Genomic DNA, 23066 nt, shown 5'->3' on the forward strand with positions numbered 1-23066 from the left:
ATATATTTGTAAACATATAGACTTTTCGACCGTGTAAAGCAGCTTATGATATGTGTTAGTTATATTTTATTTCGGAAAAAAATATCCTCTCTCCTATAACACTACAACCACTTTGACGCAGGTCAATCATGCCACAAGAATAAATTTGAACGTTCCACGGTATTCCGGTTTACCTGCAATCACGAAGACAACGCTGCGTCCTCAAACGGTTTGCCTACATTTATTAACGAGACATCTGACTGCACCTACCACTTTGATTGGCCAACGGCTAAGGTCTGTCCGCCAATCAAAATCGTCGGCTGCACTGCCACGTAAGTACAGTATGACCTTCAGTGTTTTTATGCTTGCTGTAAACGAGTAATTGAGTATGTGGAAGTTCTGACACTGTAAATGAGGATGTTTGCAGTTTGTATACCAAATCGAGTGTTGACAAGCTTTCCTGCTACATTCATAGTTACTAAAACTATTACCCCGAAGCGCAATTTAGTTCAAGACCATAGCCCATAGATTACGGTTGAAAAAAATAATCCAATTAGAAAATTAAATGAACGCAATTTTCTATTGCCTGATTGTATCTTATTTATAAGCACTAGAGCCAATTATATTTTTTATTGTGGGCTGCAGATAGGGCCACTGTTTCGACCTAATATGCCTCATCAGTGCAGCTATGGTGTGACTTACAACGATCTTGTCAGTTAACTAGCCCGCAAGACTTCCATTTCGTCGTGACTAGACCATACCTGCACTGTTGAGAGACTTATTAGGTCGAAACAGTGGCCCTGTCTAACCTATTTATATCCACACATAGACATGCCCTGGGTGATCAATACGACCTTTCTGCTCTCTCACTTTCCGACTCCAACTACTTGGCATCGACACGTGGTGACACTGGAGGTCGCTCTTACTACATCAACGTATGCAGATCACTTCTGCACCAACCCGGGGTCACGTGTCCACCTAACTCTGCTGCCTGTATGAAGCAAGGCAAAAAGTACGTATTGTGTTTCTCACTGTCTGCACGTTTTATCTCATTTTAAATTTTCCTAATGATCTGTTCTAAGGCAATGCAGAATAACCAAATGATAAATACATAAATTATGTAAAATTCTCGCCGCAGGAAACTTTGATTAAATACAATCTACATTACTTCTGTGCCAGAAGCGCAGTTTTCTTGAACATTGCAATGCATTGTAGCAACATGAAATAAATTTTAGTAATCACAATAAAAATTAAAGCTCTAAAATGATATTCAAATACTTCGTAGTCAAACCGAACCGTACGAAATACAGTCATACTATTTCCTAATAAATCAAATAACTTTCGATAAACAGATACACAAGCTTGGGAACGGTTACAGACGGCCCCGAGTTCAACGGCGACACCTTGCGGTTAGTTTACACAGGCGGCGACAGGTGCGCGAGCGACCCCAAGCGGAATTATTCCACGGTTGTGACGTTCCAGTGCGGCCAGGATTCTGCGGTGGACACTACACCTGTAGTGGTGTCCGGAGATTCGTGTATTGTCCAAATGTTATGGGTAACTAAAGCTGCCTGTGCTCTTAACACTCCTAGTGGTGGTGGTGGTTCGTCATCAGGTGCTGAGGGCGGTTCGACGACGTCTGGAAAACCGTGTGTTGCTATTAATCCTGCCACAGGTAAATTGGTAACGTGTGGATGTAAGACGCGTCTTTTTAATGGTTCGTTGTAAAAATTCTATTGAGTTTTTGTTGAGTTTGGTGTACTTGCTTGTAGTTTACGGTAATGGTCGGTTGAAACTGAAACCTTGACGTGATAAGGTTGTGGACGGAATGATTAATTTATCCTCTAAAGTTATTGCCTGTAAACCTAATCACCTCTATAGTACCAGTAATCCTGCACTGAATATCTGTAAACGCTTTAACTAAAATCCAAACAAATTTGAACATAAAACTACAATGTAAATGCTAGTCGTTATACCTGCAAAGTTGTAACGATAAACAACCGCTGTCGGCACTGATACCTTTATTTTTTGCAATTGTTTTACTTAATTTCTCGACACAATCTATTGCAAGACATGTTAACTTACGACATATAATTTTCATAATTTTGCATGTACTTCCAACTAAAAATTTGCAGACTTTTTTATGTTCTAATTTCTAGAAATATTTATTTTCAATCTCAGGCCACAGTTTCGATATGTCCAGCCTGACGTCATCATCGGGTTATGAAGTGGACACATACGTCGGTCACTATTTCAACATAAACGTTTGCGAAAAATTGCACGGTGGAAATTGTCCTGATGGAACAGGTGAGTTCCTTAATTGCAATCATAGGCGTCGATTTTTCAACGTTTTGTAAAATATGAACGGTGACTTTTCCAGGTTTTTGGAAACACGCAAAAAACATTTCGTCAGTCGTATCGCCCTAAACATCGGTAAACGACGTAAATTCCGTTTAGTGTCACTTTGTTACGTAACAATCCACGTGACACTTGTGTTTGTCATGATTGTGACGGTGATATACAGGTCGTTTTCACTAGCTTAACGCATAGTATGATACAAGTGTTTTTTCTGACAATAATTTTTAATTTAAACGAAATCCAAGGGTGACAATACATACGCTGTCACCCCTGTTTGTTTGTGAGGGGTGACATGTCACCCCAGTCACCCCTAAATCAACGCCTATGGTTGCAATCCAATTTGTGATTCTTTTTCACAGAATATACATGCGTACAACTTTATAGTTAACACACTGACAATTTATGTTAAACAGCAGAAAATGTATAGAAAAAATTTCAATGCAAGTTCAATTTAACTTTTACAGGAAGTTGTCTTGCTACACAACACAACGGGCCGTATATATCAGCAGGCCAGGCCTCAAGCCAACTTACCCTTAATTCGGGCGCCCTGTCCCTCCATTACTCAAACGGCGCCACTTGTGATACCGACAACAAGTACAAGTAAGTTAAAACGATTCTGAACTCTCAACCTGGGGTTTCGCATAGATGTTATTGTGACAGGTGCAGCTCCATGGACAACCATACTGTATTCTTTAGGCAGGCATTTTTTTCCTCTTTGGAATGCTGCTGTTGATTTTTGCTGTGTACTATGCCTGTTGTTCCCTCGTGGTACGATTCCAGGGGTCCGCAAATTAACAAGAGCATCATTTCAATCAATTTGTGCACATTTTTTAATCAGAACCATGTTTCATTAAAATAATTATTCTCTTCACGTATTTTTCGTGAGGTCCGCAGACTTCAAACGGTTGGGAACACAGTTATAAGGGAACAAACATAACATAACACATTGCCTGCTTATCCCATTTTACCACCACCGCCGCCGCATGGAGTACGTTCTAACGTTTATTATGTGTTGCAATGCAGACAATCCACCACCATAAGCTTCGTGTGCCACCGTTCCACTGCCCCCCACCTCCAACAACCGAACGAACCAGCAACCTCACCTGTGTATGTGGGCGAAGAAAAGGAGACCTGCAGTTATTACTTCTCATGGCACACACACTTGGCTTGTGAAATACAAAACCCGTGCGCCGCCATCAGTATGGATGGTGTAGGTGGGTGTGTTATTGTGGCCACTCTCACGTTTATATTTAAACAAAATATTCTCGTTTTGCAAGTGTTGGGCAATTAGTTATGTACGTATTGTTTCCATGTTATCGTTTCTCGGATGAGCGAAAGCATTTCTTACGACTACGTATCACGGAAAAAATACAATCAAGTGCAAAATTGTACACAAAATAAATTATGACGTATTTCGCTTTCTGATCGTTTCGCTTCGGAGTAAAAATCTGTATTCCATACTTTTTCCAAACAATTTTTTTAAGAATAAGGCTAACAACTTAAAAACCAAACTCTTTACCACATCTCTTGCATTTGCAGTGCCCAAAATTTACGACCTCTCCAGCCTTATATCCGAATCTGGCCACTATATGGCAGTAGGGGGCGAGGAGGGCAATCGGACGGTTTATTTCATCAACGTGTGCCGGCCCCTGGAACCGATTAGTGGAATCAATTGTCCAGCCGGTGCTTCGGTTTGTGCAGCTAAACACGGGTCGAAACCAAAGGTAAAATGGGAGACTTGTTATTTTGAACTAGAATTACCACCACGATATACCCTTGGCCTCACCAACTGCTATGAACTCCTGTAGCTCCGTCCGTACAGCAGCCTGGTTAGCCTAAGGTTGATTCAACTTTCGTTTGAACCGACATATTTTTTTCAGTCCTTGGGCTACATCGACCCCAAGAAACGTCATCTCACTTACAAGAACGGATCGGTTGTGTTGGAGTATGGTACAGGGATCACCTGTCCCACAGACGGAAGCGCTAACGTGTCAACACGCATTATGTTCACATGCATGCCCAATGCTGGCAAGGTAAGTATTTCACAAATATTTGTGTGTATAACTTTAGTAATGTAGCGCTTTTGATATTTCAAATTGTCTTTAAATAAGTAGATCGGCGATGTTCAACTCGAAATCCTGTGTAGGGTGTTCCCCTGATGACGGCGGTCACGGTTGACTGCGTTTACTTGTTTGAGTGGCCGACGGCCGTTGTGTGTCTGGATGGACAGAAAGTGACTGAAAACACAGACCAGTGTAAATTCACCGATCCCAGAAACGACTTCGTCTACGATTTGTCCCAGATAAAACCGATAGACGTGAGTTATTGTCAATTATACCTTGGAAGTTATGTTGATTATACAGGTAGTTACTGTTTGGTTAAGGTTTGCATTAAAAAGAGATTCGGCCGAATGAAAGCGTGCCTTTAATCGGTTGTTTTCATAACTATCCTCTATAAGCGAGGTTGTACTTACGAAAAATGCTTTTCATTTTGCTAAAATTCTAAATATTTCACCACGATTTTTGCGTTTCCCGGTTTCCAGAAATAATTAATTGCAAAACAATTTGCCTTTGTGACGTAACAACACGATCTTGTAGGAATAAACCCAACTTACTCTAACGTTGAAATCCACGTGATTTAAAAAATACACATACTCGCAGATTGCGACCTCCAGCGGACACTATCGTCTGTCGCCCTGTCAAACCCTCGCATCCCCGCCATCAGCATGCAAGGACTCGTCCGCTTGTCGTATTATCCCGGATGGAACGAGTTACTCGATCGGGAAATCTTCTACTCGTAATATAAGCAACGGAGAGAATCAGGAAATTCCCGTGCAAATCACGTACACAGGAGGAGACAAATGCCGAAGCTGTAAGTGGCGGGGATAGGAATGAGTGTTGGGATAGGAATGAGTGTTGGGACAGAAATGAGTGTTGGGACAGGAATGAGTGTTGGGACAGGAATGAGTGTTGGGACAGGAATGAGTGTTGGGACAGGAATGAATGTTGGGACAGGAATGAGTGTTGGGATAGGAATGAGTGTTGGGACAGGAATGAGTGTTGGGACAGGAATGAGTGTTGGGACAGGAATGAGTGTTGGGACAGGAATGAGTGTTGGGACAGGAATGAGTGTTGGGACAGAAATGAGTGTTGGGACAGGAATGAGTGTTGGGACAGGAATGAGTGTTGGGACAGGAATGAGTGTTGAGACAGGAATGAGTGTTGGGACAGGAATGAGTGTTGGGATAGGAATGAGTGTTGGGATAGGAATGAGTGTTGGGATAGGAATGAGTGTTGGGATAGGAATGAGTGTTGGGATAGGAATGAGTGTTGGGATAGGAATGAGTGTTGGGATAGGAATGAGTGTTGGGATAGGAATGAGTGTTGGGATAGGAATGAGTGTTGGGATAGGAATGAGTGTTGGGATAGGAATGAGTGTTGGGATAGGAATGAGTGTTGGGATAGGAATGAGTGTTGGGATAGGAATGAGTGTTGGGATAGGAATGAGTGTTGGGATAGGAATGAGTGTTGGGATAGGAATGAGTGTTGGGATAGGAATGAGTGTTGGGATAGGAATGAGTGTTGGGATAGGAATGAGTGTTGGGATAGGAATGAGTGTTGGGATAGGAATGAGTGTTGGGATAGGAATGAGTGTTGGGATAGGAATGAGTGTTGGGATAGGAATGAGTGTTGGGATAGGAATGAGTGTTGGGATAGGAATGAGTGTTGGGATAGGAATGAGTGTTGGGATAGGAATGAGTGTTGGGATAGGAATGAGTGTTGGGATAGGAATGAGTGTTGGGATAGGAATGAGTGTTGGGATAGGAATGAGTGTTGGGATAGGAATGAGTGTTGGGATAGGAATGAGTGTTGGGATAGGAATGAGTGTTGGGATAGGAATGAGTGTTGGGATAGGAATGAGTGTTGGGATAGGAATGAGTGTTGGGATAGGAATGAGTGTTGGGATAGGAATGAGTGTTGGGACAGGAATGAGTGTTGGGACAGGAATGAGTGTTGGGACAGGAATGAGTGTTGGGACAGGAATGAGTGTTGGGACAGGAATGAGTGTTGGGATAGGAATGAGTGTTGGGATAGGAATGAGTGTTGGGATAGGAATGAGTGTTGGGAAAGGAATGAGTGTTGGGATAGGAATGAGTGTTGGGATAGGAATGAGTGTTGGGATAGGAATGAGTGTTGGGACAGGAATGAGTGTTGGGACAGGAATGAGTGTTGGGATAGGAATGAGTGTTGGGATAGGAATGAGTGTTGGGATAGGAATGAGTGTTGGGATAGGAATGAGTGTTGGGATAGGAATGAGTGTTGGGATAGGAATGAGTGTTGGGACAGGAATGAGTGTTGGGACAGGAATGAGTGTTGGGACAGGAATGAGTGTTGGGACAGGAATGAGTGTTGGGACAGGAATGAGTGTTGGGACAGGAATGAGTGTTGGGACAGGAATGAGTGTTGGGACAGGAATGAGTGTTGGGACAGGAATGAGTGTTGGGACAGGAATGAGTGTTGGGACAGGAATGAGTGTTGGGACAGGAATGAGTGTTGGGACAGGAATGAGTGTTGGGACAGGAATGAGTGTTGGGACAGGAATGAGTGTTGAGACAGGAATGAGTGTTGGGACAGGAATGAGTGTTGGGAAAGGAATGAGTGTTGGGATAGGAATGAGTGTTGGGATAGGAATGAGTGTTGGGAAAGGAATGAGTGTTGGGATAGGAATGAGTGTTGAGACAGGAATGAGTGTTGGGACAGGAATGAGTGTTGGGACAGGAATGAGTGTTGGGATAGGAATGAGTGTTGGGAAAGGAATGAGTGTTGGGACAGGAATGAGTGTTGAGACAGGAATGAGTGTTGGGACAGGAATGAGTGTTGGGACAGGAATGAGTGTTGGGATAGGAATGAGTGTTGGGAAAGGAATGAGTGTTGGGATAGGAATGAGTGTTGGGATAGGAATGAGTGTTGGGACAGGAATGAGTGTTGGGACAGGAATGAGTGTTGGGATAGGAATGAGTGTTGGGATAGGAATGAGTGTTGGGATAGGAATGAGTGTTGGGATAGGAATGAGTGTTGGGATAGGAATGAGTGTTGGGATAGGAATGAGTGTTGGGATAGGAATGAGTGTTGGGATAGGAATGAGTGTTGGGATACCAACACTCATTCCTGTTGGGACAGGAATGAGTGTTGGGACAGGAATGAGTGTTGGGACAGGAATGAGTGTTGGGACAGGAATGAGTGTTGGGACAGGAATGAGTGTTGGGACAGGAATGAGTGTTGGGACAGGAATGAATGTTGGGACAGGAATGAGTGTTGGGACAGGAATGAGTGTTGGGACAGGAATGAGTGTTGGGACAGGAATGAGTGTTGGGACAGGAATGAGTGTTGGGACAGGAATGAGTGTTGGGACAGGAATGAGTGTTGGGACAGGAATGAGTGTTGGGACAGGAATGAGTGTTGGGACAGGAATGAGTGTTGAGACAGGAATGAGTGTTGGGACAGGAATGAGTGTTGGGAAAGGAATGAGTGTTGGGATAGGAATGAGTGTTGGGATAGGAATGAGTGTTGGGATAGGAATGAGTGTTGGGATAGGAATGAGTGTTGGGATAGGAATGAGTGTTGGGATAGGAATGAGTGTTGGGATAGGAATGAGTGTTGGTATAGGAATGAGTGTTGGGGTAGGAATGAGTAAATCATGTGTTGCGTTTATCGGAAATCCTACCAAAATTTACGTGACATGATGAGGCTACAAACGGTTCTTTTGAGCTAAACGTGCGCAAAGAGGTGTTTGCACTTGAGTTATTAATTTGTTAATGCTGTAAATCAAATAGACTGATTCCTGATCTCTCAATGACATAACGTTAAACTCCAAAACTGAACAATTTTCTTTAAGTGATAATAATTTATACCAACTTCTGCCGAGCCAGATTGAAAGACCAACGATCCAACTATGGCCCTCGAGCTGCATTTTGCTACTGTCTGCGCTAACTTGTGTCTAAATTCGCCACTTTTTATTTTATTAAAATTCACTTGAGAACTGTTGCTCCAAACAGAAAACTGTTCATTTTACACTTGCCTTTTTGTCAGCATCCAACGCAGCAAAAACCACGATTTTGTTCCGATGTGATCGTTCCGAAAACGAACCGACCATGATACCCAATGGCGCCACCTGCCGGTACCTCGTATACTGGCCAACGCCTCACGTCTGCCCTCCACCGGTTAAAAGGTTTGATAAGCCTTCTGATTATTGCCAACGTTTGTTGATTTAAACTTAATGAAATCCTTAAATTTGGATTTATGTTTTCTGTTTTTAGTTGCGTAGCAACCGACCCACAGAGCGGAACGACCTATGACCTTTCGCTTTTGTCATCTATGACCCATGCATGGACTTTCCAAGATAAAGACAAAAACAGGCAAGAAAAATAGGTTTATAACGTCTATGTAGTGTTTTAGTTAATTTTGTGTCTTTATAAAAGTTGCAAAATATTTTTATTGTCTGATCACCACAAAAATCCAATAACAAAAAAATGTTAATGTCCAATTGTTTCGTCATAAATTTGTAGTTGGCTAGATTGTTAACACGCCAGGGCTGAGAATAAGTACGAAATAAAGATGTCTTTTTTTGTTTTTTAGATATTACTTGAACTTGTGTCGGAATGTACCGGAGAGCAATTGCAACGAGAATGCCACATTTTGTCGCAAGTTGAAATCTACGAAAGCGGTAATAAATTTCTGTTGCAATTCAAGTGTTGGAGTCTCATCTTTTACATGCATTTGGAATAAATTCCTGATAAATGCTTTTATCCGAACAGAATCCGATTATTTTTGCGATTGTTTTTCTGGTACACAGTTGTATATTTGCAGCAAGTCGCTCCAAGTTTGAATATCTTCAACCGTTTAATAACTTATTACGCTTATTGGAGAAATGTTTTGTTAAATGCGTGTAACGGTTTTAATATTTATTGAAATTTAGCTAAAAAAGCATCGGAAATAAACTCTTTCTCAGTTGTATAGGATAAACATGGAATTCTTCCATGTCCCAAATGTAGTGAAATATTCTGTTCAACCTAATCTGCGGAAACGCACGATATTACTCAAAAATTGTTTCAGATTCAAAACATTGGAGTTGTTTCGACCCAATCCATCACTGTGCAGTCAAAAAATAAGGTGCTGGTACGCTACAGTAAAGGCGGCACCGGAATCTGTACCGACCCGGATAAAAGCGCTTCGGTTGAGATATCGTTCACTTGCAGCCCGTCAGTCAGCGCTCTCCCAACTTTTGACAGGTAGAGTTTGGCGTTATAATATGAAAAGTTTTTTGCAAGTTCGGCAATTACAAAATATATACAGATGTTTTGAATGAATATTGCGCTACTGTTACTGCCAAGCATATTACAATTTAAAATAGACTGATCTTCTGGCATAAAACTGACGTACTGTATTCTTTCGACGTTTCGTCTGTCATACGGCCAGACTTCATCACATGAACGTTAATCTTATGTCACAGGATCAGTCTATTTTAAATTGTTTTGAATCAAGTCCAACAGTGTTTTCTTCTTTACATGGCCGGGATATCTTTTGGTAGAGTATGATCCACACTATTTTGATGGCGTGGTTGGCTTTAGTTGTTTTTTTGCGTTCTTATATATTTTTAATCAAGCTCCGTAGTCTAGTTTTTATGGGGTTTGAGCCTATAAACCTTACGTACAGTGTGTTACTTTGGCTTATTAGAGGGTAAGTTTTAAATGACGAAACAAAGCAAAACCCAAGTTTCATCAAAAGTAAATTGCCTCGTCCAAATGTATTACCAAGTAACTAATCTGGATCTGTGGGTACCAAGGAACCCTGGCAGGTTGTCGATCAGCATCGTATCGCAAGTTATATTTCTGTGTGAGTTAGCAACATCAATCATACAGACAGCTTAGTAGATTTTTTTTAAAACTTTTTTCACACAGAAATATAGAAATATAACTATCCGATACGATAGCTGTGATCGCCAAGTAAGGACCTGCGCAGTGGCGATCCTGCCAATCATGCCATTGCATGAAACATTACTCCGTTGCCTCATCCGATTTAATATTTTCCTTCTGAAATCCACATTTTTCCAACGCCACACGTTGTAAGAGATACAGGTGGAAACTCCACATTTAAAATTACAATATAAAAAACCTCGTGTCAAAACGCGGATTTATTTTATAGAAAACATGTTTCTCCTCGTCATCCGTACATAGGGTTACCCAGGGAAGTTACCACTGTTTCGTTGTGTACAGAATATCACAGGAAGATTGCGTGTTTCACATCAACTGGCAAACCCGTATTGCGTGTGCGGACGAACCTGAGAAGGTCACCGTCGATAATTCGGGGAAGTTTGTTGACCCCAAGTCGGGAGCTACCATTAATCTTTCCACAATTATTAACAAGTAAGTGTTTTGAGTCGGCATGCATGTTGTGTATAGTATTGTGTGATTGTTAATTGTTGTTGTACAATAATTTTGTTACACCTTGGATTTGAACCCTAGTGGTATGGATTGTGTTGACCTGGTGACCTCATGACATTGTGGTATGTTGTTGCTGTCAATTTTTTTGGGGTTCTCATGTTCTTCCCATGCAAATATGCAGGAAATTGAGTCTATCGATTTGAGTCTTGAGTCTAAAACTATTCAAGAAGCTTACTTGCATGCTATTTGCTTAATTGTATACTACATCATTGCTTGAAAATGCATTTTAACAACAACGCATTTATTTATGCATTGAAGTGACATATGGATTAAAAAACAGTGCGTACTATTCTAAGTACTTTGAACAATTTTTGTGGTCGGGTCAAAACTGCATTACATTGAATCAGAATTACATTACTTTGTTTTACAAAGATCCTGGACGGCGACGGGCGATTTAAGACAGGATAACGGTCAAGTGAGCCATTACGAATACGCCATCAACATGAACGGTCAATCTGGTGGCGGGAAATGTGAAGATGGAACAACTGTATGTCAGTACAAACTGAAGGATACGATGTCAAGGATAGTGGGGGGATTGCAACCTCCACCGGTTTACACAATGGCGGGTACGATTTTTAAACCGCCTCGAACGGAAGTTAATTAACAAATTTTGCTGAAATTGCGGAAAGGCATTTGTGCTTCAATGTTTGCTGTATGTTTGCGCATCAACCGGTGAATTCCGCCGATCAACTTGTTCCCTAAACATGTATTTTCTGTTTTAGCAGATATTTGTTTTGAATGCAAAGTCGTTTGTCTCTAGAAATCCCACAAAATAGATTTATACATATATTTTCTGTTTTGGAGAAAACAATTTGGAAACTTTGTTCCAGACGAGTCGTTGGAGATTTTGTTTAAATCCAATGACCGGTGCGGCAGAGATACGGACAAGCGGAGTCACTCGCTCTTAACTCTACGTTGCTCCGGAAATAAGTACGTCACACGTTATGACAAATATATTTGATATGACTACTTTTATGTAAAAATTCCAGGTCTTTTGTCAGTAACAAGGTGTTTGTTTTTGCTGATATTTCGCATACTTACTGGAATCATTGTTAATAATCCTATTTTCTTACTTGCTTGAGGAAAAACTACAACACTTTCGAGATTGTATAAAAGACAATTTTGTGAATGTTGATTAATTGTTTTACAGAAACATCGGGCAGCCAAAGTTCGTGTATGAGTCGATGGAGTGCGGGTATTTCTTCGAGTGGTATACAAGTGCAATGTGCGTCGACATGCAACAGTAAGTCAGTTGTTAAAAAAGTCGGTTGTTATAGTTACGCAAGTTGAATAACCCTGGCATGTCGTTCTCCACACCTTTTAAAGCAGCAAGTAGGGTTCGCGGTCCTCTAGGGTCCCTGGAAGACCCTGAGACGTTTATATTTATAGCAAGATCGCGCGACGGAACGGAAACATTAGAAATGCCGATTTATGTACATTTTACAATGATACAATTTTTATTAAAAAAGCAGATGCTTGATACCCAGTTTCAGCTTTCTGACTAAAAATTCTTATTAACTATCGCTTTAAACTTTTCGTCACCTAAAAATCACTCAAGTCCTGTTACTTACTAAGTTAGGGTGATTTGCAAGCAGTTGTTGTAACTTCGAAAGAAAAAATGTCGTTGAAATTCTCCGGCGTTCAAAGGATTTTTCTCATAAGAAAAAACATGACTGGAAAACGCGAAACTAATGCAGTGAAACCAAACGCTTTTAAATATTACCGTGTTAACTTCCCCATGTATCTCTCCACTATTCAAAATACAACATCTGTTTCGTGACAAAACATTTCACAGCAACGCGAATGTGAAGTCCAAATCATAATTCTCAATAAGAAGGCAATGCTATGGAATGCTGGACATTAAAGCGAACGTTTAAATTCAAAGCGAACGTTTGTCTGCTCAGTTGCCTGCCTATACCTCTGCGCGCGCCTTGCTGCAACTTATTCCGAATTAGCACTGATGGTGAATGGAGTTGTGTTCGAAACGTCTGCTCAATAAAAAGCATAATAGCTTTGGCATTCATGTTCAGATTAATTATTTCCTAAAAGTTTTTTTAAGTATTTTGCACCTGAGCAACTCATAATTGTTCGCAGAATTTCTCCCTCGCAAAACCCGACCCCAGCGTTTAGAAATCAAACCGACGTCCACGAAGTCCAGGACAAACACAACAACTCTACAGCAGTGGTGGTTGTCGTCTTCTCTTCCCTAGCTCTCGTCTGCATCCTCATCCTCGTGTTCCACAATGCGGGAAGAAGAAGGTCCTTCTCCAGATCTGTAAAGAAGATTTTCGGATTCGGATCCTCCCCTTCAAACTACAGATACATCAGGGTAAGGATTCAGCAGATGTTTTTTTTATGATTTTAGATGTTTTTTTTGTGTTCAGCCTATGTTGAATTACAGTTTTATTACAGTTTGTTTACATCGTGAATTTCACTGATTTTAAATCGATTTTGTGCGTTTTTTTTAGTATCTTTAAATTACCTAAAGCTGATGTATGTCAAAACAAACTAAGGCTTCGTCGTTTTTATGAATACATCCCAAAGGAACTTTCTTAAGTGACCTTTCGTTCGCTTTGTCCTAAGGCGGAGTTGTTCAGCCCGTTTCCAAATAACCAAAACTATACATATATATATTGATATTCACTTCATTGCGCGGTTTGAGCAACCGATTAAACACTGCACTTAAATATGTAATTCCCAAAACAAAGTGCACCATCAACTGTAGTTCAAGTTGTGATAATTTTTTCCATTTCGGTATCAACGTGTGGTGAAAAAAATAACACGAATTGCCAATCACAAACCACAGAACTATATTGTTCATAGCGGCGCATTTTATTTAAAGAACCATTCACATTTGCTCGTCCATAGTAAGCAAAAAATATAAAAAAAAAATTGGAAAAAGAACAGAAATTGCCAGGTTTCCCGCGAAATCATTTGCGAACATTTAGCCCAAAACGGTGGACACCCCTGTCTTAAATCTACCTTTCTCTGTCGTAATTAATACATATATCCCCTCCACTACACCAGGGTAGCGATGACGAGGATGGGACGGGGTTATTCGATGACATGGATGACCTCCACATGCAGCAGGAAACTAGTTTGTTGGGAGGAGGTCAGAGAATGCACGGAGCGACGAACACTGGAGGTAAGACAACTTTAATCTCTTCGTGTCGAGAAAGACGTCAGATTTTGAGTTCTTTCGGGAATTGTATTGGATGTTGTACCTTTTTTAAACGCCCCATGCCTTGTGTTTATCCAGGATCAACGGTGCCGTTGGCGTCGATAGGTGGCGCTGCTGTGGACAATGACACCGATGACCTTTTCGCTGTCCCGGATGTAAGTGTGAAAAGTTCTAAGCGCGGTAAAGCCCCCAAACCGCAAAAAGGCAAAACAAAGAAAAAGCGTCAAAATCCGAATCCGTTTGAGGAAAGCGACAGTGATGACCTTCTTCCTTTCCTCAAGGACAAAAAACCGCCGAAATCCAGAGCACCAGGGGTGGGTGGAGAGAAAAAGGTTGAAACTTATCATGACGATGACGATGAGGATTTATTGGAGGGTTAAAAGATTCAAGACCTTTCTAGCTGTTATCATAGCGACAAACTTGATTTGCTTTTCGACGTCGGTATAACGCTGGAATGGCCCAAGTTTGAAAACGTACGACGTAATAATGACAGGATTATGACGACAGATTCATATGCAACGTTGGAAACACTCGGTCTGTTGTACGTCTGTAATTAGCTTTTGTACTAAAAGAAAACCACATTCAGTAGCTTGTAGCACGGTTGTCTTGGTTGCGCTTGTAGATTTGTCGCAATTTGGTAAAACCCCCTTTCCGCTACCTTTCCTGGCATCCCTGTTCTTTGATTTTTTGCGTAGATTTTCTTGTTTGTGGCAATCGTGCTTTGCAGCAGTGTATAATGTAAGTGAATGTGGTGCGTTTGCAAACACAATTAATGCTTATAGTATGAACTTGCTCTTCAGAAAGTTATTTTACAAAAAAACATACTGTTTTTGTTGATCGGGTCCTGAACGTCGATCGGTTCTTGAAAATCTCCGACAAGCAAAATTCCTAGTTGTCGTGTGAATGAAAGCGTGAGCAAAAAAAAACGCATTTTTTAGGCGAATAGACGACATTGCCGATAACCCATCAGCGCATCAGTACACGTTTGAAGTTTATATTCACGTATTGTACCATTTTCCAACCTTTGTAAGGATACAATTCCGCCACTATTGCAGGTTTGAGATTTGTTCCATTTATTTGTGTGTACTCAAGATTGTTTCACGTATATTGATATTCGCGTGGTATGCAAATATGATCGTTTTTGGCAAATTTCGCGCGGTTTGAATCGTTGCTTCATTGTGGACTGGAAGGGTTTGGATTTGAAGTTAACGTAAATATCAAAAAATTAGCGCAAACTTAATTTTTCTTCACAATTCTCACAAATTTTTTTGATGATCACTAAACGTCACTTTTACACAAATATGGAATCTTCAAACAGACTCTAATTTGTTGTAGCTTCTTTTCAGTCAGTTATAGCATCTTTCACTACTGCTTTTGACTGTGATTTGTGTGCAATCACTTCTTTTTCTTTTTGCCCATATCTGGTAATGTGGTAATACACTTTGTGGAAAATACACCAACCTTATGTTCAGACTTGAGACTGTACAAAACTTAGTGCTTCAAGACCCTAACCGGTTATATTCACCCCTATTCGAACACTCAAATGTCATAGTTTGCATTTTAATTTTGTAAATATGGACGTTATGTTAAAAAATTGGTGGCAAGTCAACTTAAGGACATTTCTTAGGCAGCTTGTCCAACGATAGCCAATGTTATGTTAATTAAATTTATATTCCCCTGTAAAATCACAAATAAAATTTTTATTCTTTGAATGTTGGCATAAGCTGGCGATTTTCAAATGTTATTCGCTCATGCGCAACAGATTTATATCAAGCCATTACCGACAAAACGCTAAACATGCAGAAAAATGAACAACGCATTTTGTAAAATACTATTTGTTGAATTTTGCAATAACAAACCACAAGAAAAAAAAGCATGTTTTAATTTTGATACGACGTGTACGTTGCTTAGTAACCATACTTAAACTATCCGATTTTATTTTGAGATTATCGTGTAAAATATTCCCACGCTTTGTCATAAATATGTAAAAACCCAAACATTGAGACGAAGTTAATAATTTTAATTTTGTAGATAACATTTATTTGTTTTAAATTCTTAACATGTGGCCGTAAAATAAAGCTGAACAATTTGTTTTGGATCTATAATGGTACGGATATTTATAATCCAAACAGTAAACAATTTCCATGGTGCACTGGCTACTATAGGCGTTGTTCTTTGACTATTTTTTGTTCAAATGTTAAACTAGAAAATGTCAGAGCAGGCAGCTGAAAATAATCCAACGGAAGAACCCGTAAACACTGGTATTAAACTACAGGGTTTGTTTGCTTTCTAGAAGTAAAAAAATTGCAATATTTTCTTGTTTGGTCTCATAAGCTATAGTGTTTTTTTATATGATTTTGGTGAAATGTCACAGTATTGCATATTATTTGTTCAAAATGTGTTTGTGCTTATCATAACAATGAATGGTGTAATTACAGAACAGGCAATTGGTGTTGGAACTGAAGAAACGACAGCAACTGAAGCCCCATCCAACTCCCCTGTTCCCATTCCATCTACTGGTAAGCCTAATTTGCATTCTAAGCCTTACTACTTTGTTGTATCATTATTTTTTATTGAATATTTAAAGTAAAATTATAGCAATATAATATAAATATTTTCAGCCACAAATTAAATTTACTCGTCGACAGTAATCATTAAAAGAGGCTGAATGAGTTAGGCTGCAAGGCCTGGGTTGCTAAGCCTGTAAACCTAATGATTGCGATACGATAGCTGTGATCCTCAAGCAAGGACCTGCACAGTAGGGCAATCCTGCCAATCATGCCATTGCATGAAATATTACTGGGGCAGTGTGTAATTGATTATATTTAGTTGGAATAAAGGAATGGAAATTGTAAACAATATTTTTCAAGGTAATGAGACAAAACTTTTGGTTTTATCCAGTGTAACAAAATTCCACAAATGGAATTTACTTATAGTCAGTCCCAAATGTAGTAAAACTTTTAGTTTTATTCCAGTTAATTAATACAGAAAATACCATATATTCTGCATCCATTTTGGTGTATAGAAAAGAAACACCATGATAACATTGTCTATGCCCGGAAAAACTAAAATAATATTTCGGACATTGTAAATTTTTTTTGTCACTCACAGGTGTTGATGAACCAAATGCAGAAAATGCACCCCCAGAAACTTCGGGTGCAGACGAGGAAAATAAAGTCACAGAACCAAGTGTAACTGAGGATGCGACAACAACTGAAAGATCTGGTTAGAAACAAATCTATTTTTGTACAAAATTTATGTACACCGTTTGCATTAATGTGTACGTGTAATGTTTGTTTTGTTTATAGTTCATAGCATTCAATTTTTAATGTTCAAAACAGAATTTCCGGAAGCTGTTAAAGTAGCTGAAGTTGAGGAGGTTGAAGAACCAAAAACAGCAGCAGAGACGAACCCTGAAGAGAATGAAGAAGAAAAAGATCCAACTGCCACAGGTTGTACATGGAATAAACATGTTTAGAGTTGTTAAGAATGACAGGAATATGTCTTTTGTCGCCAACTTTAGAAGTAACTCTAAAATTTTGCCTGCATTATTGGTGAAATTGTGGTAAAGGCAGCATAAGTCATGTTGATGAAACAATTCTGAAGGTCTAACTGTCGAAAACTATGTTTTAGTAAAGTTCCAACTTCTTCCAAGCAAGCAAATTGTGACTGTCGCTTCATCTTTAAAAAGCACGATACAAGCTTTGCAACATGAACTTGCCGACAAACTTAAAGTACCAGCTGCTGTCATTCAACTTTCGTATGGAGGTATGTAGTTCACAATTAGTGTTAATTAAGCTTTCCTTAAAGGTGACATGAAGTATTTCCAGTAATTGTAGTAAATATAAAAAAATGTACATTTAAAAGGCCATGTATACATTGCAAGATTCATTTATGGCATTGTTTCCCAACCTGTAGTACGTGGGGGCATTCCAGGTGGTACTTGAGGACCTATCTGTAATTTGCGGATATAGTTCGAATTAAAAAAATTGTAAGTGATCTCGAAATGTTTGTTACTTCATCCCCTAGGTAACTTTGTAACACTCAACTAGGTGGTACGCGTCGCATTTTTTTTACCTCCAAGTGGTACGCAACCACAAGAAGGTTGGGAATCACTGATTTATGGGGTGATTTATAGATATGTGCTTTTTGATCCACAGGCAAGACAGTGTCAGAAAATACGGTCTTGAGTGAACTAGAAGTAATTCCAAATGGAACTGTGCAGTTTGATGTTGTATCCACTGATCCTGAGAATGCACCTCTTAAACCAAAGCAGGAGAAATCAGAATTAAGTTCATCTGATGTCATAACTGTGCGACTTTTAAAAGGTAAAAAGATGTCAGATAAACTAAGCATAATTGTTTGTTTTTTTCCTTCTTTGAATAGAATACACATTTTGGAATATTTTAAACAAAAAACAAATTTTAGTTGGATTAAAAGGTTATTAGTGGAAACATATTTCTGTCTATAGATCCACTTCAATAAGACTTGTACTTGTACAGAATCTAGCATCTAGCCCTCTAGTGGACATTGTCTTTTTTCCAAAAATACCAATTTATTTGGTTAGAAATTCATTAGTTTTAAACAGAAAGTTTCAGATTAAAGTCAACTGGTTTTACCTAAACATTGAAAAAATAAATTTCATGTATGGGCATCATCAGTTTCTAAAATAAAATAGCTACTACATTAATATGATAAATAAAACTCCCAGCACACCCTTGCACAGAAAACAATGAATATGATGACGTGGTTGTCGAGATTGAGCGAACAACCCGAAAAAAGCAATTCCTCGGTGGCTACAGAAATAAACTCACAGGTTCTGAATATCATCATGCAACTTCACAAACTTTAACAAAACCCAGACCAACGACCGATGTGGAAAAATTCAGCAGAGATTGTCAAGTAAGTGTAACACAGGTTTTATATTTCCTTGTCAAACAAATGGGTTTTGTGTTGGTATAAGTTTTATTTGCTTTTTCATATGTTCTGCCATATAAATTTTTTTTTTTCTTGTGTCTATGTTTAAATTTATGGTATTTTATTTACTGATAATAATTGCATGCATTGAAAGTGTACAAATAAAAACAATCTCGGAAGACCTTCTTTATAAACGAAACAACACAATTGTACTAAACATGGTCAGCAGTTTGTGGTTTAGTTACATACATTTCATGTATAAGAAGAGATTATTGTTTTCTTATGTCAGACTGTGTTTGAACGAAATCGCTCGAGCCAAACAACCAACACAACTTCCACTCAAATGACAAAAGTTGGATGTTATGTTTCAACACAAGAAGACAAACTGATTGCACCAGGAAAATATACAACATACCAGGAATACTTTGATGAAAGATATAAAGCTGTGAGCATTTAATTGTTTGTTTGTTACTTTTTTCTTGTCGTAAGTATATGTGAACATGAAATACTGTAAATATATTTAAACCTAGATGAGGGAGTACTGACAGAAAAATTCATATTTCAAATGGGTTTCCATAGAAATTTCTTTTTTAATGGGCTTGCGTAGAAATTTCCCTTTGGTTGCAACAGAAAAAAGTTTGTGAAGCCTTGTTTTAATATACAACAATAATGGAAATTGCACTGTTCATGTTTTCCGGATAAACTTTAACCTTTTCGTTTTTCAGGTCATCATTCTACAGTCGTACTTCCGCAGATGGCAAGCTAGGAATCTCGTCAATGAGCTGAAACTGGACAGGGATCGTAGGATGGAGTGGGAGAAGCAGGAGGAGATTAGGAAGAGGAGGGAGAAGGAGGAGAGGATCAAGAAAGAGTTTGAGAGGAGAATGAAACCAAAGACAAAGGAGGACTTTGATTTGCTCTACGCTGCATTGGAGAGTAAGTCTGCAGAGCTGTATGTTCTTGGTTTTGTGCTTACAAAGATATCATTTGATCAAGTGAAACACATAGTCCATTTAAATATGTTGTGGTCTATATTTGTGTAGTGTCACAAATGTCTAAAATAGGTTCAAGACACAAAAAAACTTTAAAAGATGCAATAAAGCTATTGCAAAAAAGCATGGAAACGATAATTTAATACGTCGGTCTGGTCAGCTCCTTATAATCATGGAGCTACACCAATCGCGTCATTCAAACTGATGATGACATTAGTTTTTGCCGAAACATCTTCTTTTAAACATGACAGTGTTAATAGCAATATGGGCCATTCTCTTTATACTCGTAATTTAATAAGTTATGATGAAATAAATTTGTTCAAAAAACTTTTTGTTGCTTAACAAAAATAGACAAACACAAATCATTTTACCATAATACATGTATTTAGAATGGAGACTGGAGGAGTTGGGTCACATTAACGAGGAACTGGACGGTCCAGAAAGAAAGGCAGCACTGTGTTCCCTTCTTGAACAAGAAACTCAACTGATTGCGTCGATCGGGAGACACAAAATCGAAGCTGGCAAAGATAACAAGGAAAAAAGTATCCAGAAGTTTCTGGACAAAGTAAGAATATCGGTTCTTTTTTTGACTTTTTGACGAATTGTAAACCGAGCAAAAAGAATTTGTTGCAACATATGATGATATGGTAGTGCTAATTTTAATTTGAATTAAAGAGAAAATTTCTTTACTTTTTTGTCATTAATATTGTTTAACACGACGAACATTATGCTTAATGAAGGAGATGGGAAATGTGTAATTGTGCGCAGGATGATGCTAGAATAACCTTAAGGTTTTCGAAGGAATTTTAATCATCATTGCTCTTTTAAGGCTGCTGCACCTAAACGATGGAAGGCGTATGATGGCCGTTACACGGAGATGGATACTCAGTACACGATAAGAGCTAAGGAAATGAGGGACATTTACAACAGCATCAATATGAAATATCTCACCCAGGATGAAAGACTGGATGTTCTTTTGACGTTGAAACACACTGTGAAGGTAAAGAATTTAGTGTAGTAGTGCAGTATAAAGTGATTCTTTTTTGTATGTTTTTTCAGGAACATGACTGCAAACTGACACGCGAGATAACAGAGTTAATCGATCGCGAAGCAGACCTTCTCATGCGTGGAGTTGCCGAGGTCAATCTGGAAGGATTGAGAAAGCGGATTTCCACATTATTCTTGCAATATTGCAAAAATCCTCTATTCAACCCAGAAGCTGCAAGATTGCTCAAAGTAATCTTCACCATAATTTTAACGTTTATTTCAAAAATTCAGATTTTTACAAGAATAAATGATTAAATTCTCAGCTAGTTCAGCTCTACAGTCACCACCTTGCAGGTTGAAACAATGCGCACTTAAATTACCTCAAGTTTAGTAAAAAAAATAATCATGTGAAGACAATTTGTCTGTGGTGTCTAAACTGGACAAAATGCTTCTATAAAACAATTTTTAGCTTAAAATAAGATGACAGTCAATTTGTGATTTGTCAGGTTCCGCAAGATCCAAGCACCCTCAGAAAGGACATTTATTTTTGTCCATCAGCCAACCAATACCTTCCATCTACTGAGTTCAAAATCACAGCTAACTCAAGATCTGTGGGCAAATGTAGAAAGTGAGTAAGGTTTTTGCATTGATCTTCATATCCAAAAACATACATATTACTTCTACAGAACTTGTTCTTTTATGTACATACATTATCAACATGTGTTATAAACTGTCAGTGAAAGTTTGTTTGAATGGAACATTCAACAGCAAAACTACAAAAAAAACAACCACCGCATCATTTAGTGCATTTTTTATGTGTATTTCTTTTCTACAGAGTTCAGGAGCTCGACAATGCAGCTCGTTCAAGACAAGACTTCTCCCATTACCGCATTATGTTGCGCAACCTTCGACGCACTGAAGAAACATACAGCGACAACAGTCAAATTGCCTTCCTTATTCAGGTCTGTCATTTTGATTTATGGTAGATAATATTCCAAAGGCTTGCAACTTGAGTTATATCAGTGCATACTGGCCAACAGTTTAATCTGCACCAGAATCGAATTTAGAAGCATTACAGAAGATATTTTATGATTTTTCAAGTAACTCTGCATCGATTTGTTTCTACAGGAGAAAGATTTGCAATATCTTGTGGAGAACATTTGGGCAACACAGAGTATTCTGAGCGCTTGGGATGACCTCTATGACCTTGTCCTGGTCCGCTGGGATAGAGATGAGGAATGGTCACCTTGGAACTGCATCCTTTTAACCAAAGATGAGGCGATCGCTCATGCGCGTCTGGATCACCTAAATGAGGTATTTGAAGGATCACAACAGACTTGAACTTTAAATGTATTAGATATCTTTTTAAAACAATATGCTGTGAACTGTTTATCAAATGGTGCTAATTTTATTTAGATTTCTGCTTTTTTATTGCAAGGTCTTGACAAAACTGTTTTATGTAGTGTTTTGTAATAAGTGCCGTAACTGATAAAAAAAAAATGTTTTACATTGGCAGTAATAGTTTTTAAACCCCTATTTTTTGAAAGGATATTTTTAAACGTATAGCTACCAAACCACTTTTTAAACTGTTTAAACTAATCACTTTTGGCATATTATGGTAAGAGCAGTTTAGTGACATGAGACTGACATAACATTTAAACCAACATTGTTTTTTTGAAAGGTTTTCAAAAATGGTAAGTAAAACAACTTTAAGGAATATCAAAATGCATTAAAAATGGACCCCAGTAAAATAAATAATTGTGTTGCTTTGAAACATGGTTGTGGGGTCATTTCAGGCATATGGTCAAGTCTTCATCCTGAAGGTGAAGAACAAGCACACGTTGGCTCGAATCTACTTCAGTCGGTTACCTGGAATGTCTGAACAACTTCGGAAGAAGTCCACAGGATCTCAACGACTTCCAGGTCCTGGCGAAGTTCGTGGAAAGAATGTTTTAAATGCTTATTGACTTTTGTAATGTCATCTTTCCTGTCTATGTTTTGTTTTACTGCATTATTTTGACTTAACTGCAGCAGCTTGTGTCACCTGAGTATTTCTTTTACATTAGCATTGCTCAAAGCACAGATTCTTCAATAACACGACAACGACTGTGTTTAAATTACTGCACTTTCTGTTAAAGACAATTTTCCGTCA

At 38.9% G+C, this 23066-nt stretch overlaps 2 protein-coding genes across 3 annotated transcripts in view; both read left to right on the top strand.

Annotated features, from left to right (window-relative positions):
- Positions 1-15471, top strand: part of LOC145894295 (cation-independent mannose-6-phosphate receptor-like) — a 29615-nt gene extending 14144 nt beyond the window's left edge. The window contains exons 28-48 of the mRNA XM_082982833.1: positions 122-311; positions 809-991; positions 1332-1654; positions 2161-2286; positions 2802-2937; positions 3361-3551; positions 3877-4061; positions 4218-4370; positions 4484-4654; positions 4998-5208; positions 8427-8565; positions 8654-8752; positions 8973-9060; positions 9450-9625; positions 10610-10759; positions 11210-11403; positions 11668-11767; positions 11988-12080; positions 12932-13166; positions 13865-13982; positions 14097-15471. Of these exons, the coding sequence (XP_082838959.1) occupies positions 122-311; positions 809-991; positions 1332-1654; positions 2161-2286; positions 2802-2937; positions 3361-3551; positions 3877-4061; positions 4218-4370; positions 4484-4654; positions 4998-5208; positions 8427-8565; positions 8654-8752; positions 8973-9060; positions 9450-9625; positions 10610-10759; positions 11210-11403; positions 11668-11767; positions 11988-12080; positions 12932-13166; positions 13865-13982; positions 14097-14398 (3563 nt within the window). The 3' untranslated portion in view covers positions 14399-15471. The remainder of the gene's footprint in view (positions 1-121; positions 312-808; positions 992-1331; positions 1655-2160; positions 2287-2801; positions 2938-3360; positions 3552-3876; positions 4062-4217; positions 4371-4483; positions 4655-4997; positions 5209-8426; positions 8566-8653; positions 8753-8972; positions 9061-9449; positions 9626-10609; positions 10760-11209; positions 11404-11667; positions 11768-11987; positions 12081-12931; positions 13167-13864; positions 13983-14096) is intronic.
- Positions 15472-16155: 684 nt separating this feature from the next.
- LOC145893805 (IQ motif and ubiquitin-like domain-containing protein) lies at positions 16156-23025 on the top strand. Of its 2 annotated transcripts, none has more exons than XM_082982152.1 (16): positions 16156-16294; positions 16457-16537; positions 17130-17243; positions 17360-17470; positions 17652-17786; positions 18179-18346; positions 18745-18920; positions 19225-19380; positions 19661-19871; positions 20317-20492; positions 20757-20927; positions 20987-21163; positions 21421-21542; positions 21750-21876; positions 22043-22228; positions 22711-23025. In XM_082982152.1, the coding sequence occupies exons 1-16, from the start codon at positions 16228-16230 to the stop codon at positions 22879-22881; spliced, it is 2349 nt and encodes a 782-aa protein (XP_082838278.1). In that variant the 5' UTR covers positions 16156-16227; the 3' UTR covers positions 22882-23025. The 2 variants fall into 2 exon arrangements, with proteins under 2 accessions (XP_082838278.1, XP_082838279.1); XM_082982153.1 differs by having other exon boundaries at positions 16166-16279.
- The last annotated feature ends 41 nt before the right edge of the window (positions 23026-23066 follow it).

The sequence above is a fragment of the Ascidia mentula genome, chromosome 3, assembly GCF_947561715.1.
Source record: "Ascidia mentula chromosome 3, kaAscMent1.1, whole genome shotgun sequence".
NCBI classification, from domain to species: Eukaryota; Metazoa; Chordata; class Ascidiacea; order Phlebobranchia; family Ascidiidae; genus Ascidia; species Ascidia mentula.

What these genes read in the sequence shown, in the direction of transcription:
- LOC145893805 (XM_082982152.1), top strand. Translation starts at nt 16,228, where the DNA reads ATGTCAGAGCAGGCAGCTGAAAATAATCCAACGGAAGAACCCGTAAAC. An exon ending in GACAACAACTGAAAGATCTG is followed by an intron (nt 17,244 to 17,359) that starts GTTAGAAACAAA and finishes TGTTCAAAACAG; the next exon opens with AATTTCCGGAAGCTGTTAAA. An exon ending in AATTCAGCAGAGATTGTCAA is followed by an intron (nt 18,921 to 19,224) that starts GTAAGTGTAACA and finishes TTCTTATGTCAG; the next exon opens with ACTGTGTTTGAACGAAATCG.